This window comes from Diadema antillarum, unplaced genomic scaffold (assembly GCF_040938485.1).
Source record: "Diadema antillarum isolate AM-2024a unplaced genomic scaffold, OU_Dant_1.0 seq00001558_RagTag, whole genome shotgun sequence".
Taxonomy (NCBI): Eukaryota; Metazoa; Echinodermata; class Echinoidea; order Diadematoida; family Diadematidae; genus Diadema; species Diadema antillarum.
Window position 1 is genome coordinate 1,182,067 of NW_027272284.1, and position 21,573 is coordinate 1,203,639.

The following is a 21,573-nucleotide window of genomic DNA, read 5'->3' on the forward strand; positions in this document are numbered from 1 at the left end:
AGTCCCTTTCTGTTCGAATTGATGACTGAATGTGACTCGGTCGAGAGGACCTTGGGAGAGCTTCACTGAATTGACGGCCAGCGCATGCGCACACAAACATCTTATCCGTTCATGGATTTGAAATTTGTTCGCATGTGATGTGTGCGTATGCGCTGGCCGTAGTAATCAGTGTATGTAGCTCTCCTGCGAAGGTCCTCTTGACCGAGTCACATTCAGTCATCAATTCGAACAGAAAGGGACTATTGGCAGAACCAAACGTTGCCCGATCGAAGGCTGTTTTCAATACTCAACTTAATTGGTAAGTCTTCAAATTGAAGAATTTTTTGGATTCTTAGTTGATATTTACCCGCGATACTAAATCTGTCATGATCCTGAATGCTACAATGCGAAGCCCCATTACGCTGTGCGTATGGGGCTGCTGGTCGCAGTTATTGCATGATTAGGGGCCTACTAAGAAATGAGAGCACTTTGGGGCGAGTAAGTCTCACAGTGTTAATTATATGAAAGGTACTTTAACCTGAAACACGGATATTCAGGGAAACTTTTGAGGTACCAAAACTTTTTATTATCTTTAAGCGTATATACGTACGGTAGTTTGATTGTACGTACGGGAGATGACGTTAATGGCAGCGATGGCCAGCCATAGGGGTGGTATTCTGAACACTGTTTTCTCTCTGTTGTAACTTGTGTTGTAACTTCTGTTGTAAGTCCGTGACTTACAACACCGCTAAAACAGTCATAAATCGGTATTCTGAGAACTGTTTTAGCGGTGTTGTAAGTCTTGAAAGCCACGCCCAACCAAATGATCATATCCAATGGGAAATATTGTTAGAAGTTGCATCTAAGACATTTTGACGGAGAGTTGATGCGGTAGGGGGAATTTTATTCGAAATTTTGTTCAAAAGATAATAAGATATTTGGCGTTCATGGGAGAAATCTAAATTTCATGGTTTATGAGACGCTTCTAGATCAAACTAAGGCCTTGCAATGTCATATATGCTATCATTGTTATCATTATTTCCGCATCTAAACTATGGCATTTTAGTTTGGGGGGAAATGCCTCATCAATATTACTCAAAAGGATTATATCATTGCAGAAAAAGGTTCTTAGAATAATAAACCATAGTCTATTTACGCACACACTCGTGATTTGTTTATTCAGAATAGAATCCTTAAAATCACTGATGTATATCAGATGCAACTTGGTCAATTCATGTACAAGCTCCATGACAATGATCTTCCATCAGTTTTTTTTATTCAAAGTTTTTTCTTAAAAACTCCGTAGATGTTAAGTTTCCTACCTGTATCCATCTACCTTTAAAACGACCCAAGATGTGGAACCCCCTTCCTACTGAAATGAAACATTCAATCAGTATTGGCAAATTTAAATTTAAAAAAAAAAATATTTAGTCGTTACTGAAACTTGATACTACACACAACCTTCCTCTAAAATCAGTGATTGTTTCCAATTCTCATATGCGGATCTCATTACACAAGCTATAAAATATACTGACATACTGTATGCTCGCTGGCTTCCTCGTCTCGTGATCCTTTGTTGTTTATTTGTTCGGGTTTGCATATGAAGATGTTCCTGTATTAGCGTGTGTTAATTTGTTTGAATGTGTGTGTCTGTGTATCTGTGTGTGTCGTCTGGTCCCATTGCTTTACTTGTACCTCTTCCTCTTATCTCTTCTGAATCGTAATGCCCACTCGATCGTTTATTCGAATCTATACGCACATGTGCATAGACTCCCCCCCCCCTTTTTTTTTTGCTCAGGAACTTGCTATTGCACAAGCTTTGCTTCTTACGCAAGTTCCCTCCATATTCGTTACTAAAGCTAGCGCTGTTCCAATGAAGTGATTTCATGAAGATCAAATTATTTGATTAATACGTATAGGTTCATTGTATGTTTGTAGTTACAGGTGTGTAGGTATCATACTTCTGTTACACTATTGTTTGTATTTGTTTTGTGACACTCCAACCTTGTACAAATTCTTAATGTCCTACGTAACAATAAATTTGTATTATTTGAATATGGAAATAAATAAATAAATAAATCATCATTATTATTATTGTTATTATTTGTACAGGATTGTCTATTAGAGGGGAAGGGAAATTATCACACTTATTGTGTTTGTTAATATTCATTGTTTGTTAACGGCACTCACGGTATTCAGAAGATTTACTGACTTCCTGATATTTGGGAAAAAAATTAGTATCCAATGTCTGCTTTTTGAAATTTCTCGTAAAGCAAGAATTTACGAAATATTTTTGAAACACCCAAAGGTACTGAAAATGAATTCTTATTGGTGAAGAAAGTGAAATCATGTAAAAAAAAAAGGTTTGATATTTTGAAATATGAATAATCGTGGACAGTACAATAAATAGAGTTAAATTACTTTTCTTTTCTCGGGCCTTCCCGAGTTGCCGGTCATTGATTGAGTACTGTGATTATGGAGTGTAGTTCAATCATAAAAACCTACACTACTTCTAATCATTTACAAAAAAAAAAACAAAACAAAACAAAAAAACTAATTGGAGGGGGGGGGGGGCTACATTTTTTCTTAGTATTTACAAGTGAGATGTTTACAGAGGAAGAAGGGGACAGGTTTTCCGAACATAAACCCTCATAGTCTTGCGAACATAGACCTTCGGCTCTATCAGAACGAATCCACGGCGACCACACCTACGTTCAGACCTCTAACGGCAGACCGTTATGGAGACAAGGCGGTCTTGTCCTTTTCTTTCCTTGTGTGTCCGTTAATCACTAAGTTAATTGGGAGATGGAAAATACCGCCCAAGCAGCGGGCTAACCGGTATGTGGATCCTCCTTCTCTTCCTCCTCAGTGGCGGATCCAGCCCGGGAGACCTCTTTTTTTTCTTTTTTTTTGAAACAAAAGAAATAAAAAGAAAAACATTAAAGACGCCACTCTTAACGGAATTCCTGGTTCTGCCCCTCCTCCTCCTCCTCCTCCATCTTCTTCTTCCTCCTCTTCCTCCTCCAATCAAAGTATGCTGATTATCTCGTGTCCAGTGAATTTGGTGTTGTACTTGTACTTTGTAGTGAAGTGTGAATCTATTCAAAAGATCCGGAAATATACCATGGTTAGGCCTATTTGCATAGATTTGACTTGAACAGAAAATCACGACCCACTTAATCTTTTAATCATATCTTTTTGAAATTTTCATGTTACCCACCATTAATGTTTGTTATGTTGTGCCGTAATGTGCCATAATGATAATGATGATGATGATAATAATAACAAAAATAACAATAATATCAATTATAATAATAATGATAATAACAATAAAAGTAATGATAATAATAATAAACATGATAATAATAATAATGACAATAATAATAATAATTATTATTATAACATGTCGATTATTACTATCATTCTATATCATCATCTTTTTTGCTCCCATTATCCTTTTTTTAAGGGGGGCAGTTTGTATTTCTGGTGTCACGTCCGAGTTTCATCAACTAACAAGCCATGAAAAAAAAAAAAACAAGCCATGAAAAAAAAAAACAACAATTCCTGCGCTCCCGCTTTTCGGCTGACAAACAAAAACATCTCTCTGGTAGGGCCTACAACTTCAAAATCCTAAATACTTCCGGGGTTTACAAAAAGGGGGGGGGGGGCATAGGGATTACACCCTATATGCTTTCCTATACATATTGGACACAAAAAGTGGGGCCTGAGCCCCCTTTCCCCTGCCCTTTTTGGTGATACATGTTGCCATATTTAAACATGCCAACCTGCATGGATTTCACCAAGTGTTAAAACCCGGTCCTGTTAAGTTGGGTCTGTTTTTCATAGACTAATTACCTTCCTTGAGGGGATCCCCGGGATGACACGAGACTGTGTGTAAACATTTTACAATCTCAGATTCTCTCAGGCTTACGTTTGGAAGAGGACGAATTACTAGTATTCTGCGGGTAGATCTGACTGGTGAGTGATGAATGTACGTTTTTCTGCACGATCATCACTGAAGGAATGAGTAAGACGGCGATGTAGACCTCTGTCACGGTGGATGCCTTTAATTTTTGAATGTCCATCAGTTAACAGCTTAGACTTTTGAGGTAAGTTTAGTTCTGATATTTTTGCAGGCAGCCGAGTATCTGTAGGATAGGCGCCCTGCCTGCTTTGCTTTGAATTTGAAGACCACTCAGTTGTGCCTGTGATCCTAGGTCTAGTGCCATGCATCCCCCGCTCTACAGAAACATATGTTAATCTGTTCTATAACTTTGATTATTAATCATTGCATTGTATATGAATTCATTGTACACTTTGTAAGTTGCTCAGTAAGATATTTTTACAAGAGAGATTTGAAACGTGATCAAATATGTTAATCAAGCTGAGTTCTTTTAATTGCCAGGGAATACAGGATCACGTCAAAAGGAGAAAAAAATTTCATTACATGAGGAATATTGAAAGTGATATTATACTTCTACAAGAAACAAACTCTGACAAAAGAGACGAAATGTCCTGGAAATCCCAGTGGGGGGAATCCGCCTGGTTTGCTAGTTTTTCTTTCAATAGTAGAGGAGTGGCCATTCGTATCAGAAACTCAGTCTCAGTACGTGTGATTTCGGTATTTTATGACCCCAGTGGTAGATTTTTGATCTTAAATTAGATGATGTAATCCTGGTGAATATCTATGCCCCCAATAACGATGACCCGGATTTTTTTTTTTTTATTGGAAGAATTTGCTGAGGTAGACAAGATCGACAATTTATTCCTCCTTGATTATCGGTGGAGATTTTAATGCTGTTATTGGCCCCCTAGATTATCAGGGTACTAGACAGAAACATTGTAATTGTAAGGTTAGTGATATGCTTTCAGTTATTATTGATGGATATAATTTAATTGATGTTTGGAGACACTATCATCCAACATTAGGACAATATACAAGACATCAAAAAACACCACGAGTATTATCCAGGTTACACTTTTTTCTGGTTTCAAATAATTGTTTGAGTAACTGTAAAATCCAAAATTCTACCAAATATTCAGTCAGATTATTCAGTTGTTTTTATTCAGTTTAATGATAATCAATTATTGAGAGGCAGAGGATATTGGAAACTAAACTGTTCCTATCTACAACATGATAGTGATTTTATTAATCTGATAAAGGATAAGGTAAAAGAATTTAAAGAATTTCATAAAGATTCAGAATGTAATCCTAATATCTTATGGGATTCTTTAAAATGTACTTTATCTGGAATTTGTATTGAGTATACTACAAGGAAGAAAAAGGAGAGAAAGAAAGAAAAGGATCAATTAAGAGATGATATAGATAAGATAAAATCTTTGCTTAATTCCTAACGATGATCCCCAATTGTTAAAACTTGAAGAGCTGGAAGATAAATTGAATAAAATTTATGATTTTGAAACTAAAGGTTTAATAGTAAGATCAAAAGTAAGATGGTTAGAAGAAGGAGAAAAATGTACTAAATATTTTTGTAATTTAGAAAATAGATCTTGGCGAAAGAAAACTATTAGTAGAGTTCAGGATTCACAAGGTAATGTGATAACAGATCCAGATAGAATTTCAAAAGAGATTCATTCTTTTTATTGTAATCTTTATTCCAATTTTGAGAGAGAAGTACAAAAGGAAGATATTAGTGAAGCATTATTCGACAAAGTAGTTATCCCAAACTCTCTGAAGAGGAAAAACATTTTTTAGAGAATCCCTTATCAAAGCAAGAGATATTTGATGTTATCAAATCCATGAAGTTTAATAAAACTCCTGGTTTTGATGGATTTCCAATTGAATTCTACACAGTATTTTGGTCAGATATTAATGATATGTTAATGGATTCATATAATTATTCTTTGCAAAATGAATTAATGTCTATGTATCAGAGAAATGGTGTAATAATTCTCCTTCCAAAGATGGATAAAGACCCACTTTTAGTTAAGAACTATCGATCAATAACATTATTGACTGTGGACTATAAGATATTAGCAAAATGTTTGGCAAACCGCATAAAAAAGTTTATGAATGGATTAATCCACCAAGATCAATCTGGTTTCTGAAAAGGCAGAAATATTGGTAATAATGTGCGATTAATTCTTGATATTATTGAATATACTCAGTCTAATGATATTGCAGGTGCGTTGATATTACTTGATATTGAAAAAGCTTTTGACAGTGTAAATCATGATTTTTTGTTTCGCACTTCAAAAAACACTTTAACTTCGGAACTACTTCTATTGATTGGATAAAGACTTTGTATACAACAAGACTGACATACGTTATGAATAATGGATTTCTAACCGATCGCGTTTCAATGCAACGGGATATATTTCAAGGATGTCCCATTTCACCGTACTTGTTCTTATTTGTCATTGAGATTTTGGCCTTATATGTTCGTCAGAATGAATAGATTAAAGGGATAAAAGTTAGGGATCATGAAGTGAAAATATCGTTATTTGCCGACGACTCAGTTTGTTTTGTTGATGGGGCAAGAGATTCCTTCAACACTCTTTTGGATATTTTAGAGACATTTGGTAGATATTCTGGATGTAAAATTAATTTAGATAAAACTGAAGCAATTTGGATAGGCTCAAAGAGAGGATGTCAAGAATTTCCCTAACAAAATAAAGGAATTAAATGGATTACTTGTACTTCTACATTCAATTCTTTGGGAGTTAAATTTTCATTAAATCTGGGATCAATTTTTGATTTAAATTATAAAGAAAAGTTAAAACGAATGGCTCAGATTGTAAACTGTTGGCGAATGAGAAATTTGTCTTTGATTCGTAAAATATGTGTTATCAAATCTCTTGCTCTTCCTCAATTATTGTATCTTTTTTCTGTTCTTAGTATCAAGATACCACTTTCTTTTTTAATGAGTTGAGTAGTTTGTTTTTTAATTTATTTGGAGTGGCGGTAAAGACAGGGTCCAAAGGAAATATATGTGTAACGATTATATTAATGGTGGTTTAAGAATGATTGACTCATATGTATTTGCTTTAGCTCAGAAAATGTCATGGGTTAAGCACTTACTTGATGGTGATTTCAAGTCAGCATGGAAATTAATTGAAATATCTGCTTTGGAAAAATTTCACCGAGACCCTTTTATACTACGGAAATCATATATATATGCCTCTGAAACAAATTTACAGTCCCCGGGAAACTCTCAAGTAGCAGGTTCTTTACGCACGTGGTATACTTACAGAGAATATGCTACAATAGATTTATTTAATTGTAAATTTTCGGAGATGGGCGCTTGTCAGTCACTCTGGTTTAATAGATTTATCCGATCAAAATCTAAAAAGTATTTTTATTCTGATACTTGGTTTGATAAGAATGTTTTGACAATCTCTGATTCATTGAACCCTCCCCTTCCTGGCCATAAATTGTTTGAAGAATTGATTCTGGATTTTAATATCCCTCGATCGGATAGGAAAAAATTCAATTTTTTTATGAAACAAATCCCAGGGGAATGGTTAAGTGATACATATTTACATAAAGTGGATGTTCAAGATATTTTAATCACAAAGTTGATTGCTACAAGAAAAGTACCGTCTCACGCTTATAAATTAATGAATGTTCAATATCATCCTGATTAAAGATATGATTATTGGAAAAACAAAATAACAGTCCCTGTGGACAACATATGGGAAGATATACACAAGAATGATTTTATTTGTACAATTGACACTACGCTACGTTCGTTTTATAATATTTCATAAATCCATAGCTTTGAATGGATTTTTGCATAAAATCAATCGGAAAGATTCATCAAACTGTGTTTTTTTTTTTGTGATAGAGAAGAAGAAATTATGGTCCACCTATTTTGTGAGTGTGACAAGGTCTCTTCCATTTGGAAAGCCTTGTTAGATTTATTATTGCAACGTTATGATGCCAGTTTCATTTTCACAACTTAAAGAAAAACTCTTTGGCGTTCCTAAAGACAAATTTGTAACATATCTTATTTTATTGGTGAAATATTTCATATATCTTTGCAAATCTAAAAATGAGTTACCTAATGTGACTGCCTTTTAATCATTTGTTAACAAACAAAAGGAAATAGAATATTACTTGGCTAAGAAGAACACTATATAAGCTCCCTAAGCATTTTAGAAAATTGAGATTCAGTTTATGATTATGTAGAAGCTAGTTTGTCTTCCTCTCAGTATGTTTTTTTGTTTGTATTGCCTTAAAAAGTTTAATTGATATATTATGTACAGTGCATTGTATGAAATACAGATTATACATGTACAGTACCATGCCACCGTGATTTTCCAGTGGGAGTAACATTATAGTTTTGGCATTGACAAGGTCTACATTAGATACAAATTCTGGGCCCATAAATTATGTTTTCTTTCCCCCTTGGGTCACTGGGGTCAGGACGCTCTCTACAATTTAATGTTTGTTTCTGTTTAAACAGATGAGTTCAGAGTTCGAGAAATAGGGTTGGTTTTAACGTGTGATATTAGTACATGATGTGTTTAAGCACGTGTAGTGTGTCCTGTTTTCATTGACCCTTGATGGATTGATTTTTTTTCCTTCTATTTCTAGATAAGGGCTGCAAGTACAGTGTCAGTTTGAAGAACCCCTTTTTGTGATGACATATTTGTTTAAGTTTATGTATGTAGTCTATTTATTGCGTCGGTGGCTTGGTACACGTGCATTACTTACTCGATATTTTAGGTTATTTTCAACGTCTTGTCACCTTTTTTTTTCTTTTTTTGTGTGTGTTTTATTCACACTTTTTCTAATCATTTGTAAATGATTTGATTATGTTTGTGTTATGATTTTACAAAACATACAACTAAAAAAAAAAGTTCGGTGCTAGTGCTAGTGCTAGCCCCAAGACCTCCAACACCGACGGTCAGATTAACGAGGCGATACCGATAAGAATTATCGATCACCAGCACTACATAATATGTAGGTGTTGGATCACAGCACCGCGAGCTCCGCGGGAATTGCGCGAAGAAAAAAGTGGTGGCGCATAGTTAAAGTCTTTTTATGGTGGCGCATAGTTAAAGTCAAATATAAAAAGATTTAGCCAAAACTGCTTAGTTTTAGACACGTAACGAGGGAGACTGATTAAAATGGCACAAATTTTGTCACTTCTTTAAAACGCAATTATCTTTATTTTGCTCCCAGGCTCAGATTTCTACGGCCATGACTGGTGTGTTCGTGTTCTTTACGTGGGCGACCATTACATTAGCATAGACTTTGCGCGTAAAACGTGCATCTCTTATGGAAGTGAATACGGGTATCGCACGGCAACGCTAACACCAGCACCGAACTTGAAATGAGGAAAATGATAATCCCTAGGGGCTGGTGTTAGTCAATAGGGAAAAAGCACGTAAATCGCTATCAAACACAGACGGCGGAGCTCGGTTCAGCAGACGACATTCAACACCTAGCCCAGCACCAGCAACCGGAAATACGTCATAATATTTGTAGAGCCCACCGGAGGTGACGGGAGACTAAAGTAGGGATCGCCTCTGGCGTCCGTCCGTCGTCTGTCCGTAACGCTATAATAACTTGAATAACTCTGTACTCTAGGTTTCAATTTGAATCAAACTTGGAGGAAAGAGTGGTCATACAAGGTTTTACCTTTTGCCAAGTATGAAGGTCACCTCAAAGTTAAAGGTCACAGGCAGGGGTCAATGAACCCTTAGGGCCCAATGTAAGTTTTTAGGGCGCGTTTTGATTATGGGCCATGACTTTTGATCCGTGAGTGTATTTGTGACCAAACTTGGATGGTAGATGTACCTTGGGGAGTTGGTGGTCACCACAAGGTTAAAGATCACAGGCAGGGGTCAATGAACTTTTAGGGCCTAATGTTAAGTTTTTAGGGCGCGTTTCGATTGATCCGTAAGTCTATTTGTGACCAACCTTGGTTGGTAGATGTACCTTTATAGGGAGTTGATGGTCACCACAAGGTCAAAGGTCACAGACCGGGGTTAATGATCTTTTAGGGACCAATGTTAAGTTTTTAGGGCGCGTTTTGATTATGGGTCATAACTTTTCATCCATAAGTCAATTTGCGACCAAACTTGGATGGTAGATGTACCTTGGGGAGTTGGTGGTCACCACAAGGTTAAAGATCACAGGCAGGGGTCAATGAACTTTTAGGGCCCAATGTTAAGATTTTAGGGCGCGTTTCGATTATGGGTCATAACTTTTGAATAGGTTTGTGACTAAACTTGGGTGGTAGATGGCCCTTGGGGAGTTGATAGTCACCACAAGGTCAAAGGTCACAGGCACGGGTCAATGAACTTTTAGGGCCCAATGTTAAGTTTTTAGGGCGCATTTCGATTATGGACCACAACTTTTGATCCGTAACTCTATTTGTGACCAAACTTGGATGGTAGATGTACCTTTTGGGAGTTTGGTCACCATAAGGTCAAAGGTCACAGACCGGGGTCAATGAACTTTTAAGGTCCAATATTAAAGGACAAGTTCACCTTAATAAACATAAGGTTTGAGAGAAAGTAGCAATATTAGTAGAACACATCATTGAAAGTTTGAGGAAAATCAGACAATCCGTTCAAAAGTTATGAATTTTTGAAGTTTTTGTGCAGTAACCGCTGGATGAGAAGACTACTACAGTGTACGATGTCACATGCGTACAACAATATAAGGAAAATATAAAGAGAATTTCACAAAATTCCATCTTTTGAAAAAAGTACACATTCCCCTGACTCGTTACCGACAAATGTTATGGGTAATATTATTCCCCCTGCCTTTAGAAACAGGCAAGTCAAGTGCTCTTTTATTATGCGAAAAAAGTGAAAATATGTTGAATTTTCTTATACATTTTCTTTATACTGTTGTACGCAAATGACTCACAAGGTGTAGTAGTCTCCTCATCCAGCGGTTCCAACACAAAAATTTTAAAAATTCATAACTTTTGCATCGATTGTCCAATTTTCCTCAAACTTTCACTGATGTGTTCTACTAATATTGTTGCATTCTCTCAACCCTTATGTTTATGAAGGTGAACTTGTCCTTTAAGTTTTTAGGGCACATTTCGATTATGGGTCATAACTTTTGATCCACAAGTCCGTGTGTGACTAAACTTGGGTGGTAGATGTCCCTCGGGGAGTTGATGGTCACCACAAGGTCAAAGTTCACAGACAGGGGTCAATGAACTTTTAGGGCCTAATGTTAAGTTTTTAGGGCGCGTTTCGATTATGGACCATAACTTTTGATCCGTAAGTCTATTTGTGACCAACCTTGGTTGGTAGATGTACCTTTATAGGGAGTTGATGGTCACCACAAGGTCAAAGGTCACAGACCGGGGTTAATGATCTTTTAGGGACCAATGTTAAGTTTTTAGGGCGCGTTTTGATTATGGGTCATAACTTTTCATCCATAAGTCAATTTGCGACCAAACTTGGATGGTAGATGTACCTTTTGGGAGTTTGGTCACCATAAGGTAAAAGGTCACAGACCGGGGTCAATGAACTTTTAGGGTCTAATATTAAGTTTTTAGGGCACATTTCGATTATGGGTCATAACTTTTGATCCACAAGTCCGTGTGTGACTAAACTTGGGTGATAGATGTCCCTCGGGGAGTTGATGGTCACCACAAGGTCAAAGTTCACAGACAGGGGTCAATGAACTTTTAGGGCCCAATGTTAAGTTTTTTAGGGCGCGTTTCGATTATGGACCATAACTTTTGATCCGTAAGTCTATTTGTGACCAACCTTGGCTGGTAGATGTACCCTTATAGGGAGTTGATGGTCACCAAAAGGTCAAAGGTCACAGACCGGGGTTAATGATCTTTTAGGGACCAATGTTAAGTTTTTAGGGCGCGTTTTGATTATGGGTCATAACTTTTCATCCATAAGTATATTTGTGACCAAACTTGGATGGTAGCTGTACCTTGGGGAGTTGATGGTCACCACAAGGTAAAAGGTCACAGACAGGGGTCAATGAACTTTTAGGGCCCAATGTTAAGTTTTTTGGGCGCGTTTTGATTATGGGTCATAACTTCATCCATAAGTATATTTGTGACCAAACTTGGATGGTAGCTGTACCTTGGGGAGTTGATGGTCACCACAAGGTCAAAGATCACTGTGCATTTAATTATGACTCCTAACCTTTGATCCATAGGTCCATTTGTGAACACAAAAAAAGGTGTACGTTTGTGGGCGGTACACGTTACGGCACTTGCCATGTTGAGGTTAACTCTCAACACCGACGTGATTTCAAGTTCGGTTTTATCGCCGGTGCTAGTGCTGAGTTGAGCACTAGCACCGAACTTGAAATCACCCATTGATACCCTGATTCAAGCTGCTACAAACAACACAATTGTGGTGAATGGCAAAGATATGAAAAGGGATAAAGCTGTGTATGCATGGTGCTGATGAAATGGATGTTTTGATTTAGTTTTTTAAAATAGAAATGAAAAGTGTGTTTAACATATAAAAATATGGTGATGTATTCTGTTACTTGTAATGAAAATGTATGTTGTTCCTTAATTTTGAGCTTGTTGTTTAAGGAGATAGCCATTTTAAACTTGTGTAGTAATGGATGAGTTCATTACTTCATGGAATGATTTTGTTTTGTTTTTAATACAAAAGAGAAATCACACTTTTTGTTCAAAGGCTGTACAGTAGGCCTACTGGTTGAGGTGGGGATTCATGTTTTTTTTACATTCTTAAGTGAGTTAAAATGGTTATCAATTCTCTTTGGCACCTATTTTTTCCCAACACACATCATAATTCTAAAAGTATGAATTAACTGTCTGAGGAATATACTTTGTTATCCTTCATCAGTGGTGGATCCGGGGGGGGGGGGGCGCAACGGGCGCATGCCCCCTCTTTAAGTTTGGTTAAAACCAAAGAAATAACAATAAAAAAATGCGTGGGGGAGGGCTGAGTGCACCCCCTTTAATTTTGCAAAAGCGCCTCCCCTTTACAGAATTTCTGGATCCGCCCCTGTAGGCCTACATGTCACACATAATGGCTCGGAATTTGACATTCTTCCCCATGATATTCAATCTGTGTCACTCTAAAGGTTTTTTACACTTGTGTTTCTTAACCCTGGACTTTCTCTGACCCAGGACTATCGTTAGTCCCGTACCAATTTGTTCAGCTTTTTACACTCGCCAATTAGTCCCGCACTATTTCTTGTCCGGGGCTAAGGAGAAAACTGACCTTTTTACACTCGTATTTCTTAGCCCCGGACTTTCCAAACCACATGAATATTCATAATTACGCTGTGTACTGTACATGTACACGCACGCACCGGCAGCACTTGTTTACCTCGTTTCTGATTGGTCAGTGAGGGTCGGACTTCGTCTCCGTCGCTTAGCCCAGGATTATTTTTTCGTTCTGTTCAATCTCACTTGCTTGGCACCGCAATTGCGGTGCTAACCCTGCTATTTTGCAGGGCCAGATAGTACCGAACTATCGGTGGGGCTAGCCCACTTTGGCAAAAACGAGTGTAAACAGAAAGTGGCCTAAGGATAGTCCCGTACCAACGGTGGGGCTAAGTCCCCCCCCCCCCCCCATTAGCCCCACCGTTGGTACGGGACTAAGTAAAAATGTACAAGTGTAAAAAGCCCTTTATAGGTGATGCATGTTAACAAGTGCCAGTAGTACAGTTTGGTGCATTTTAAATGACACAATCTGTCATAGTTTGGTCCTACATTCAGATACAATAATCCAATAGGAGGGTCCCAATTGAGTCCAGGATTGCATCTCGATCTGACACGGCAATTATCATGATCAGAATCCCTGAATTGAAACTGTTTGGCACATGAGTTTGGGCTAAATATTTGTACAAAGTGAAAAGGTTATAAAATAAAGATTAGGATTAGCGTTAATTAGGTTTAGGGTCTAGAGTTTGGGTTAGGGTTAGGGTAAGGTTCAAGGGTTAGGGTTAGGGTCAGGGGGAGGGTTGGGGTAATTGCCCATTGGGTAATTGCCCATTGGGTAATTGCCCTAGACCTCCATGAATTTATAAAATGCTCTGTTTGGAAAGGTCCATTTTTTCTGTCACAATTAAAATCAAGAGCAAAAGACAATAAGCATTTATCACAGAGGGTGAGAAACACACACACACACACACACACACACACACACACACACACACACACAAAACCTGTAGCCATGCTCAATTGCACTCATTGGTATCTTTACGTGATTTCCATTACTTTCATCGCTAACTGAAACACCAGAATACCAATTTGTCATTAACTTGGCAATTACAGTGTAGGTCGTATAGTGAGAGCTTATGTGTAAGACTTTCCCAATAGAATGTTTGTTGTCGTGGTTCGTGATTATTAAACCTGCTTAATTGAGCTCTCAGAAAAGCAATTCACTAATGAAGTGCTGATTTAAAGCTAATGAGCCGTCTGAATATGCCATTCTTTCCTGCAATCATGTCATTTATCTTTTGGAAATGATGATTAAAAAAGACCGCCATCAAAACAGTTGCTTGATTTTGATAATGGCCTTATTAAAACAAAATCTACTCCTGTCTTTGAGTAAATAAGGGTAGATACAGGGGTGGATCCATGAATTCCATAAAAGGGGGGGGGGTGCACAAAAATATTTTTGGTACCACTTCGGGTTTCATCAGTTGACACTTTCTTTTCATCTCTTTTGTTTTACCAAAAAATAAAGGGGGGCACACACCCAGTGCGCCCCCCTCCGGATTCGCCACTGTAAATGTGCTATTAAAAAAAAATACATATTTAGCATGGATGGTATAATTTTGGTCGAGATGGGTATTCAGATTTTTTTCAGACTTTTTGTGAGATAATTAGAAACCACTTTTAAACATCATAATATGAAATATTGAGCATACAATTTCATGAGGAATCAAAAGTTTTATTTCATTAAAATCAATGTTGAAATGGCCAAGATATAGACATAAGTAATGTTCAACAAAGTGGTCCTAATAAAAGGTTCGGTGTAAAAATGGCAGAGGTAAAAATGGCAGAGGTAAAAATGGCAGAGGTAAAAATGGCAGGGGTAAAAATGGCAGAGGTAAAAATGGCAGAGGTAAAAATGGCAGGGGTAAAAATGGCAGAGGTAAAAATGGCAGGGGTAAAAATGGCAGGGTAAAAATGGCAGAGGTAAAAATGACAGAGGTAAAAATGGCAGGGGTACAAATGGCAGAGGTAAAAATGGCAGAGGTAAAAATGGCAGAGGTAAAAATGGCAGAGGTAGAAATGGCAGAGGTAGAAATGGCAGAGGTAAAAATGGCAGAGGTAAAAATGGCAGGGGTAAAAATGGCAGACGTAAAAATGGCAGAGGTAAAAATGGCAGGGGTACAAATGGCAGAGGTAAAAATGGCAGGGGTAAAAATGGCAGAGGTAGAAATAGAAGAGGTAAAAATGGCAGAGGTAAAAACGGCAGAGGTAATAATGGCAGAGGTAAAAATGGCAGAAGTACAATGTCAGAAGTATAATGAGAGCGATTTCGTCAGATATAAACGTATGAAGAGGTTTTGAATAATAACCTAGCCAGAGCAAACTGTATTTATCGAATTTTCAAATCCAAATTGCAGGTTTGAAGAATATTGAATGAATTATGTTTTAGATAGTTTAGAGCACTATCATTATTCTGGGTTTGATTCAAGTGCAGTGGCGTAATCTGTCTGTGTGCAGAGAAATAATAAACCAGCTAAAAGCCTAGTAGTCCTATGGGAAATTATTTCATTATTCAGTATTATTATTATTATCATTATTATTATTATTATCATTATTATTATTATTGTTATTATTATTATTATTATTATTATTATCATTATTATTATTATTTTTATTATTATTATTATTATTTCCTATCATTACAAGGGGGTTCAAACAATGCTGCAAAGCCCATAAACAGTTTGTTTAATCCTACGTTGTTTCGCCCAATGAAGTTATCACACACATACACACACACACACACACACACACACACACACACACACACACGAACCCACTTTTGGTATAAACATATGTGACAGTGTACCTCAAAACGAACATAAAGTCGCACACACTGATTTTGCGTGAGGACTGAAAATAAGTGAAATGGGTCAACCTAGCCGAACTTGACTTTTTCATATTTTCTGAAAGAGGGGGTCTTCTTTTACATTGTGCTAAAATTTGGCATCATAAAACGGGCAGGAAAGTGTGTTTTTTAGCAGTTTATCTCGAACATTTTTGGTAGAATAGTATGATTAGTTGTGTCTTTAGAATCCCTTTTTCATTTCTGAAAAACCTTTTCCACACTCTTTACTTTCAACTCTAATAACTTTTGAAAGGATGGTGCTACTGCTTTGAAAGTTGGCATTACTTATGGACAGAATGTGTTAATGAGGCGTGCTTGATTTCAGTTTGATCTGATAATCCCTTCATTGTTGTTACTGTGGTGGTTTACTTCCTGTTTTTTTGTCCAATTCATCGCACAGCCAGCACGGTTTGGTAAAGATTAAGCGCTTGAATAGACACTGTACTTCAGAGCCTCTTTTCTCAGTTCACACTTTTCCTGAGTTTGTGCTTTCTTTCCGATATTTAGATAGGTTAGGAGAGTCCATTTGATTTGAGTTATACATCATTTTAAAGCTTAAAGTCTGCTCTTTCAGAATGTGGTCTTAACTAAAAATTAATGTCGACTTTTTGTTTTGAGGTGCAGGGTCACATATACGCAGATATACATACTCTCACATACACACTCTTACACAAACGAATTTCGCTCACGTCCTGGCCAGTATATTGTCATTATTTTTCATTTCTTGAACTGTTTAGTGTAAAGAAGTGAAGGAGACATAGTCGAAGCAAACCGCTAATTTTTCACCTGTTCAATATTATTTTCTCACATTTAGGTTTCGTAGGAGCCTATTTATCTCACAAGGCCTGATCACGGCATATGTAGAAGTAAAAATACAAAACGCAAAAAAAAAAAAACTACAGCAGATGTATCGGCAGACACAATTAAGCTCTTGCAAAATATCTTATTACATTGTTCAAGTATCACACGGCGCAAAAACAAATAAGCTTTTGCAAAATATTTTATTACATTGTTTAAGTATCACATGGCGCCAAAAAAAAAAAATCTCGAAGTTTAATGAAAACTTTGTGGTCACTTTACAAACTTATGCCTATTAAAACTGGAGACGAACTTTAGCAATAAACTGTTCTAGTGAGAGTAAAACCTGATAGTTTGCCATGGAATTTCTTTCAATCATTGTTGAACGAATCCGCAGACGAAAAAAATTAAATATTTGATGCCTTTCAAAGTTAGCTGTTGCTCCAAAGTCAGATTCCATTACGTTATCAACATGGTGTGTTGCTAAAGATTGGTAGATTCAGCCATCGAAAATGACGTTGTTCCCTCGTTATACAACAACAGTAAGAAAATCCAATCCAATCCCATCCAGGTAGATTGAAATCACCGCCTATGACTACCATAATGATCGCGATTCAATTTACACAGGGATCGCTGAAGCTCTGCAAGACTCTCTTTGCATGTGCCGCGGGGAGAAATGTAACACTGCCCTATTAAATTTCTCCCAGTGGTAACGGAAACCAAATGGAAACAGTAAAAGATCCGTGCAATTAATATCATTTTTCATACCTGCATGTCTGTTATCAAGCAATTTTATTTTCAGAAGTTTGCACGCTTTTAAAAATACTTATTAATATAGTATAGGATCTACCAGATCTAAAGTGAGTTTGATATTTTACTGACAAGATACCTGTAGAGCTGTATAGTGGTTAATATGTCCATTTTCAGGTGTACCGAGGCTCATCTTTTTACTGATATAATTCGATTGTTGACTGGCCGAGCGTTTTTCAAGTTACATGAGTGTCCCATATTTCTCCCCGTGTCCCATTTCTCCCCGGTCTCCCCCGTGCTTTATTTCAGGAGAAGAAGGCACGAAAAACACGTATTGCGAGAAAGGTGTCAGAAACATGAAGGGAAAAAATCTCTGTCAATTTTACCTCGTCCTCTCACATTTCAACGACTAAATTTTTATCAGTGGCATTTTTATCTCTAGCATTTTGACCACTGACAATTCGACCACTGACAACTTTACCTCTGACATTTTTACCACATAATTATTTACCTCTGCCATTTTTACCGCTGCCATTTTTACCTCTGCCGTTTTTACCTCTGCCATTTTTACCCCTGCCATTTTTACCTGTGCCATTTTTACCCCTGCCATTTTTACCTCTGCCATTTTTACATCTGCCATTTTTACCTCTTCCATTTTTACCTCTGCCAATTTTACCCCTGCCATTTTTACCTCTGCCATTTTTATCTCTGCCATTTTTACCTCTGCCATTTTTACCCCTGCCATTTTTACCTCTGCCATTTTTACCTCTGCCATTTTTACCTCTGCCATTTTTACCTGGCACCTAATAGAAGGTGGGACCCACCTTTTATTACCACCAATTTTTTCTAAATATACTGAAATATTAGGGAAAGAATTATTATTTATGTTATACAATTTTCAATTATATCATACAGTGTGATGTATGTGCGGTATTTAATATCATTGGGGCTGGTGCAGGGTTAACAAAATTATTAAGACAAAGTTTGCACCAACTGCAAAGTTCTTCTATACTTGTATGGTTGATGTAAAGCTGAAATGGTTGTCCGATTACTTGTTTGCATTGCTTAATGACAACAGGCCTCATCCTTCCTGTCGTATGTCATGTTTCAGTTTCCGAAGCTTAAGCACAAGCCTCAGTCACCACCATGGAAGTGGGTGCATCCGAGCCGGGAGTGCTAACGTGGCCCTGGAAGACCGACGCAAAGACGGTCTCTGAGGTGGTCGATGAAGTCTGGCGCGAGATCGACGACCAGTGTCGACTCTTCAAGTTGTCAAAGTCGAAGAACCCGCTGGCCCTGACGGGATGGAAGGTCGTCCGGCTTTTTGTGTCATCGACTTTCAACGACTTCCAGAACGAGAGAGAGATCTTGGTGAAGAAGGTATAACATCATGACTTAACCCTTTTGGTGCTCTGAGTGCAGACTGGTGAAGAATACTGCGTAGATTGTCTACACTGTGGAAAGCCCATAGCACAGAAATGGTTTATGCCGAATTCTCTGTGTTCGATTCGTTAGCTCTCCTTCATACTCTGTGAAGGCAGATTTTTGTAATGTCAACTTTATAGGGCACTTGCGATTTGTTTGTTTGTTTGTTTGTTTGTTTGTTTATTTGTGTGATTACTTGTTGACAAGACTGATTGAAATGCCAGTTAAATAGCTTCTCATGAAGACAAAATGAGAATAAGAAGTAGATAGATCAAAATAAATGAGCAAATAAGGCATTGTCAATGTGGAATGTTTTACAGTATACAAGCTTTCCGTCATTTCTCATTGCGTGATACAATTCTGAAAGAAAAATGTGCAAACTTTGTTTACTTTCCAGAGGAAGCTGTGCTATGATGTGATAATTATACTGTATGCTAATTGCCAGCAAAATGAATGATCAATGGAATACAAAACAATGCAAGAACACAATACAATGACTGTTCAATACACTCTTTCCATGAGGCTGAGAGCACTTATAAAATTACAAAAATGGTATAGTATTTATAAGCAGAATTCAGAATGATAAATAAATACCATTCTACCAACCTTCAGTCCACCACTGGATGAGCTACACAACGGGTCCACATCAAGGCAATCAATACAGTGTACATATACAAGGTGTTATCTGATAACTGCTTGGTACATACATGTATTATAATGTGTATACTCATAGTCTGTATCCAGTGGTATGCATATGGACTGTATAATATATGTATGCGCGTGTGTAATATACTTCTATAGACAAGCAGCAAAAACATCTCGAGACTGAATCAAAACCACAGAGTAGTGGTCAAAAGTCAACTTTTGGATGAACAAAGACATTTCATGTTGACTTCTTGAACAAATACGATTATAATGTACTTTGTGAGGTTTCAAGAAGTTGTGTGCTCTTGAAAGATTTGATACTTAAATGGCCATGCTAATGATGTATGGTTTCTATTCCATTATTTTTGCTCAGTCGCTTGGCCCAGTAAAGTTTCTATTTCTTTTCGGGATGAACAGTTTAGTTTCTGTTCTGCCACATCAAGGCAATCAATACAGTGTACATATACAAGGTGTTATCTGATAACTGCTTGGTACATACATGTATTATAATGTGTATACTCATAGTCTGTATCCAGTGGTATGCATATGGACTGTATAATATATGTATGCGCGTGTGTAATATACTTCTATAGACAAGCAGCAAAAACATCTCGAGACTGAATCAAAACCACAGAGTAGTGGTCAAAAGTCAACTTTTGGATGAACAAAGACATTTCATGTTGACTTCTTGAACAAATACGATTATAATGTACTTTGTGAGGTTTCAAGAAGTTGTGTGCTCTTTAAAGATTTGATACTTAAATGGCCATGCTAATGATGTATGGTTTCTATTCCATTATTTTTGCTCAGTCGCTTGGCCCAGTAAAGTTTCTATTTCTTTTCGGGATGAACAGTTTAGTTTCTGTTCTGCCACATTAACCCATGAAAGACTACAGTCTCAAGCAGTTGGGTACATTATAGATGTCTATACATGTAGGATACATGTGTTATAGCAAAATCATCTTGTCTTCAAAGGATTCACATCTACCACATGACACAATGATTCTTTCAAAGCCACTTTTTGTTCAACTAATCATTCTTGTACCATTTTTTTTTTTTGGGGGGGGGGTCATTTCTTATTGCAACTGATGACAAATTGCTCAAAATCAAGGTAAATGAGCACCGATTGTTCAGTATTTGAGTAGCAGCCATAAATTGTTTTTTTTTTTCATTTTCCACCTTTGGTTGTTGGCCTAATTACAAGTAGTTGGGTGTTTGTGTGTTTTTATGCGTGTTTGTGCACTTTCACTTCATTCATTTCCTTCCGTTATCCAAGCACAGCACAAGCTTCAGTCACGGGACCGTTCTTCCCCAGGTCCGTGCAGATAAGATACAACAGAAATGTAGCAGAAATGAAAAAAAAAAAAAAAAAAAAAGAACCCAAACAAACAGAATCAAAGCAAACAAAGTATCAGTGTGGTATGTCTATATGAGTGTGTGATTTTGTGTGAATTTTATACAGGTGTCTCTGTTTGTCGATGAGATGATTTGAACTCTGCTCATAAAGTTTTTGTAGTTACATGATGTAGAATGAAAAGCGTTTATGCATACTTTAGTTTATCACTTTTTATCTATTTAACAATATAGGAATGGCACCACTCTGGTCCTAACCTCATAAAAAGTTTTGTTTTTGTTTTATCTTTGATCTTAATTTTGCCTTGCTGATCAGTGATCCAGGTGATCTAACTTTGTGTAAACCTTTAGCGAAAGCAGACAGACCTCTCCCTTCCTTTTTCCTTTCTTCTATCCTATCTCTATGCAAGTCATCCTTCCCTCCTATTTTTCCCATTTATATTATTTACGAGGGCTGCATGCAAATCAAGCTATATAAGCTGTAGCCCTTCTGTATCATCTATTGTATTGCTGACACGTTTTTCTGTACATTGTAAAGGCAACGTAGAAAAATACTTTGTGAACAAATATGCTTTAAAATGAATATCTATGCTACTAACAGTGTATGTT

General features: G+C 37.1%; 1 protein-coding gene across 1 annotated transcript in view; it reads left to right on the forward strand.

The window, feature by feature from the left end:
• Nucleotides 1-3,916: 3,916 nt before the first annotated feature.
• LOC139710715 (TPR repeat-containing protein DDB_G0287407-like) overlaps nucleotides 3,917-21,573 on the forward strand; it is a 72,105-nt gene continuing 54,448 nt past the window's right edge. Inside the window, exons 1-2 of the mRNA XM_071622634.1 lie at nucleotides 3,917-4,088; nucleotides 18,653-18,921. Coding sequence (XP_071478735.1) covers nucleotides 18,688-18,921 — 234 coding nt within the window. The 5' untranslated portion in view covers nucleotides 3,917-4,088; nucleotides 18,653-18,687. The remainder of the gene's footprint in view (nucleotides 4,089-18,652; nucleotides 18,922-21,573) is intronic.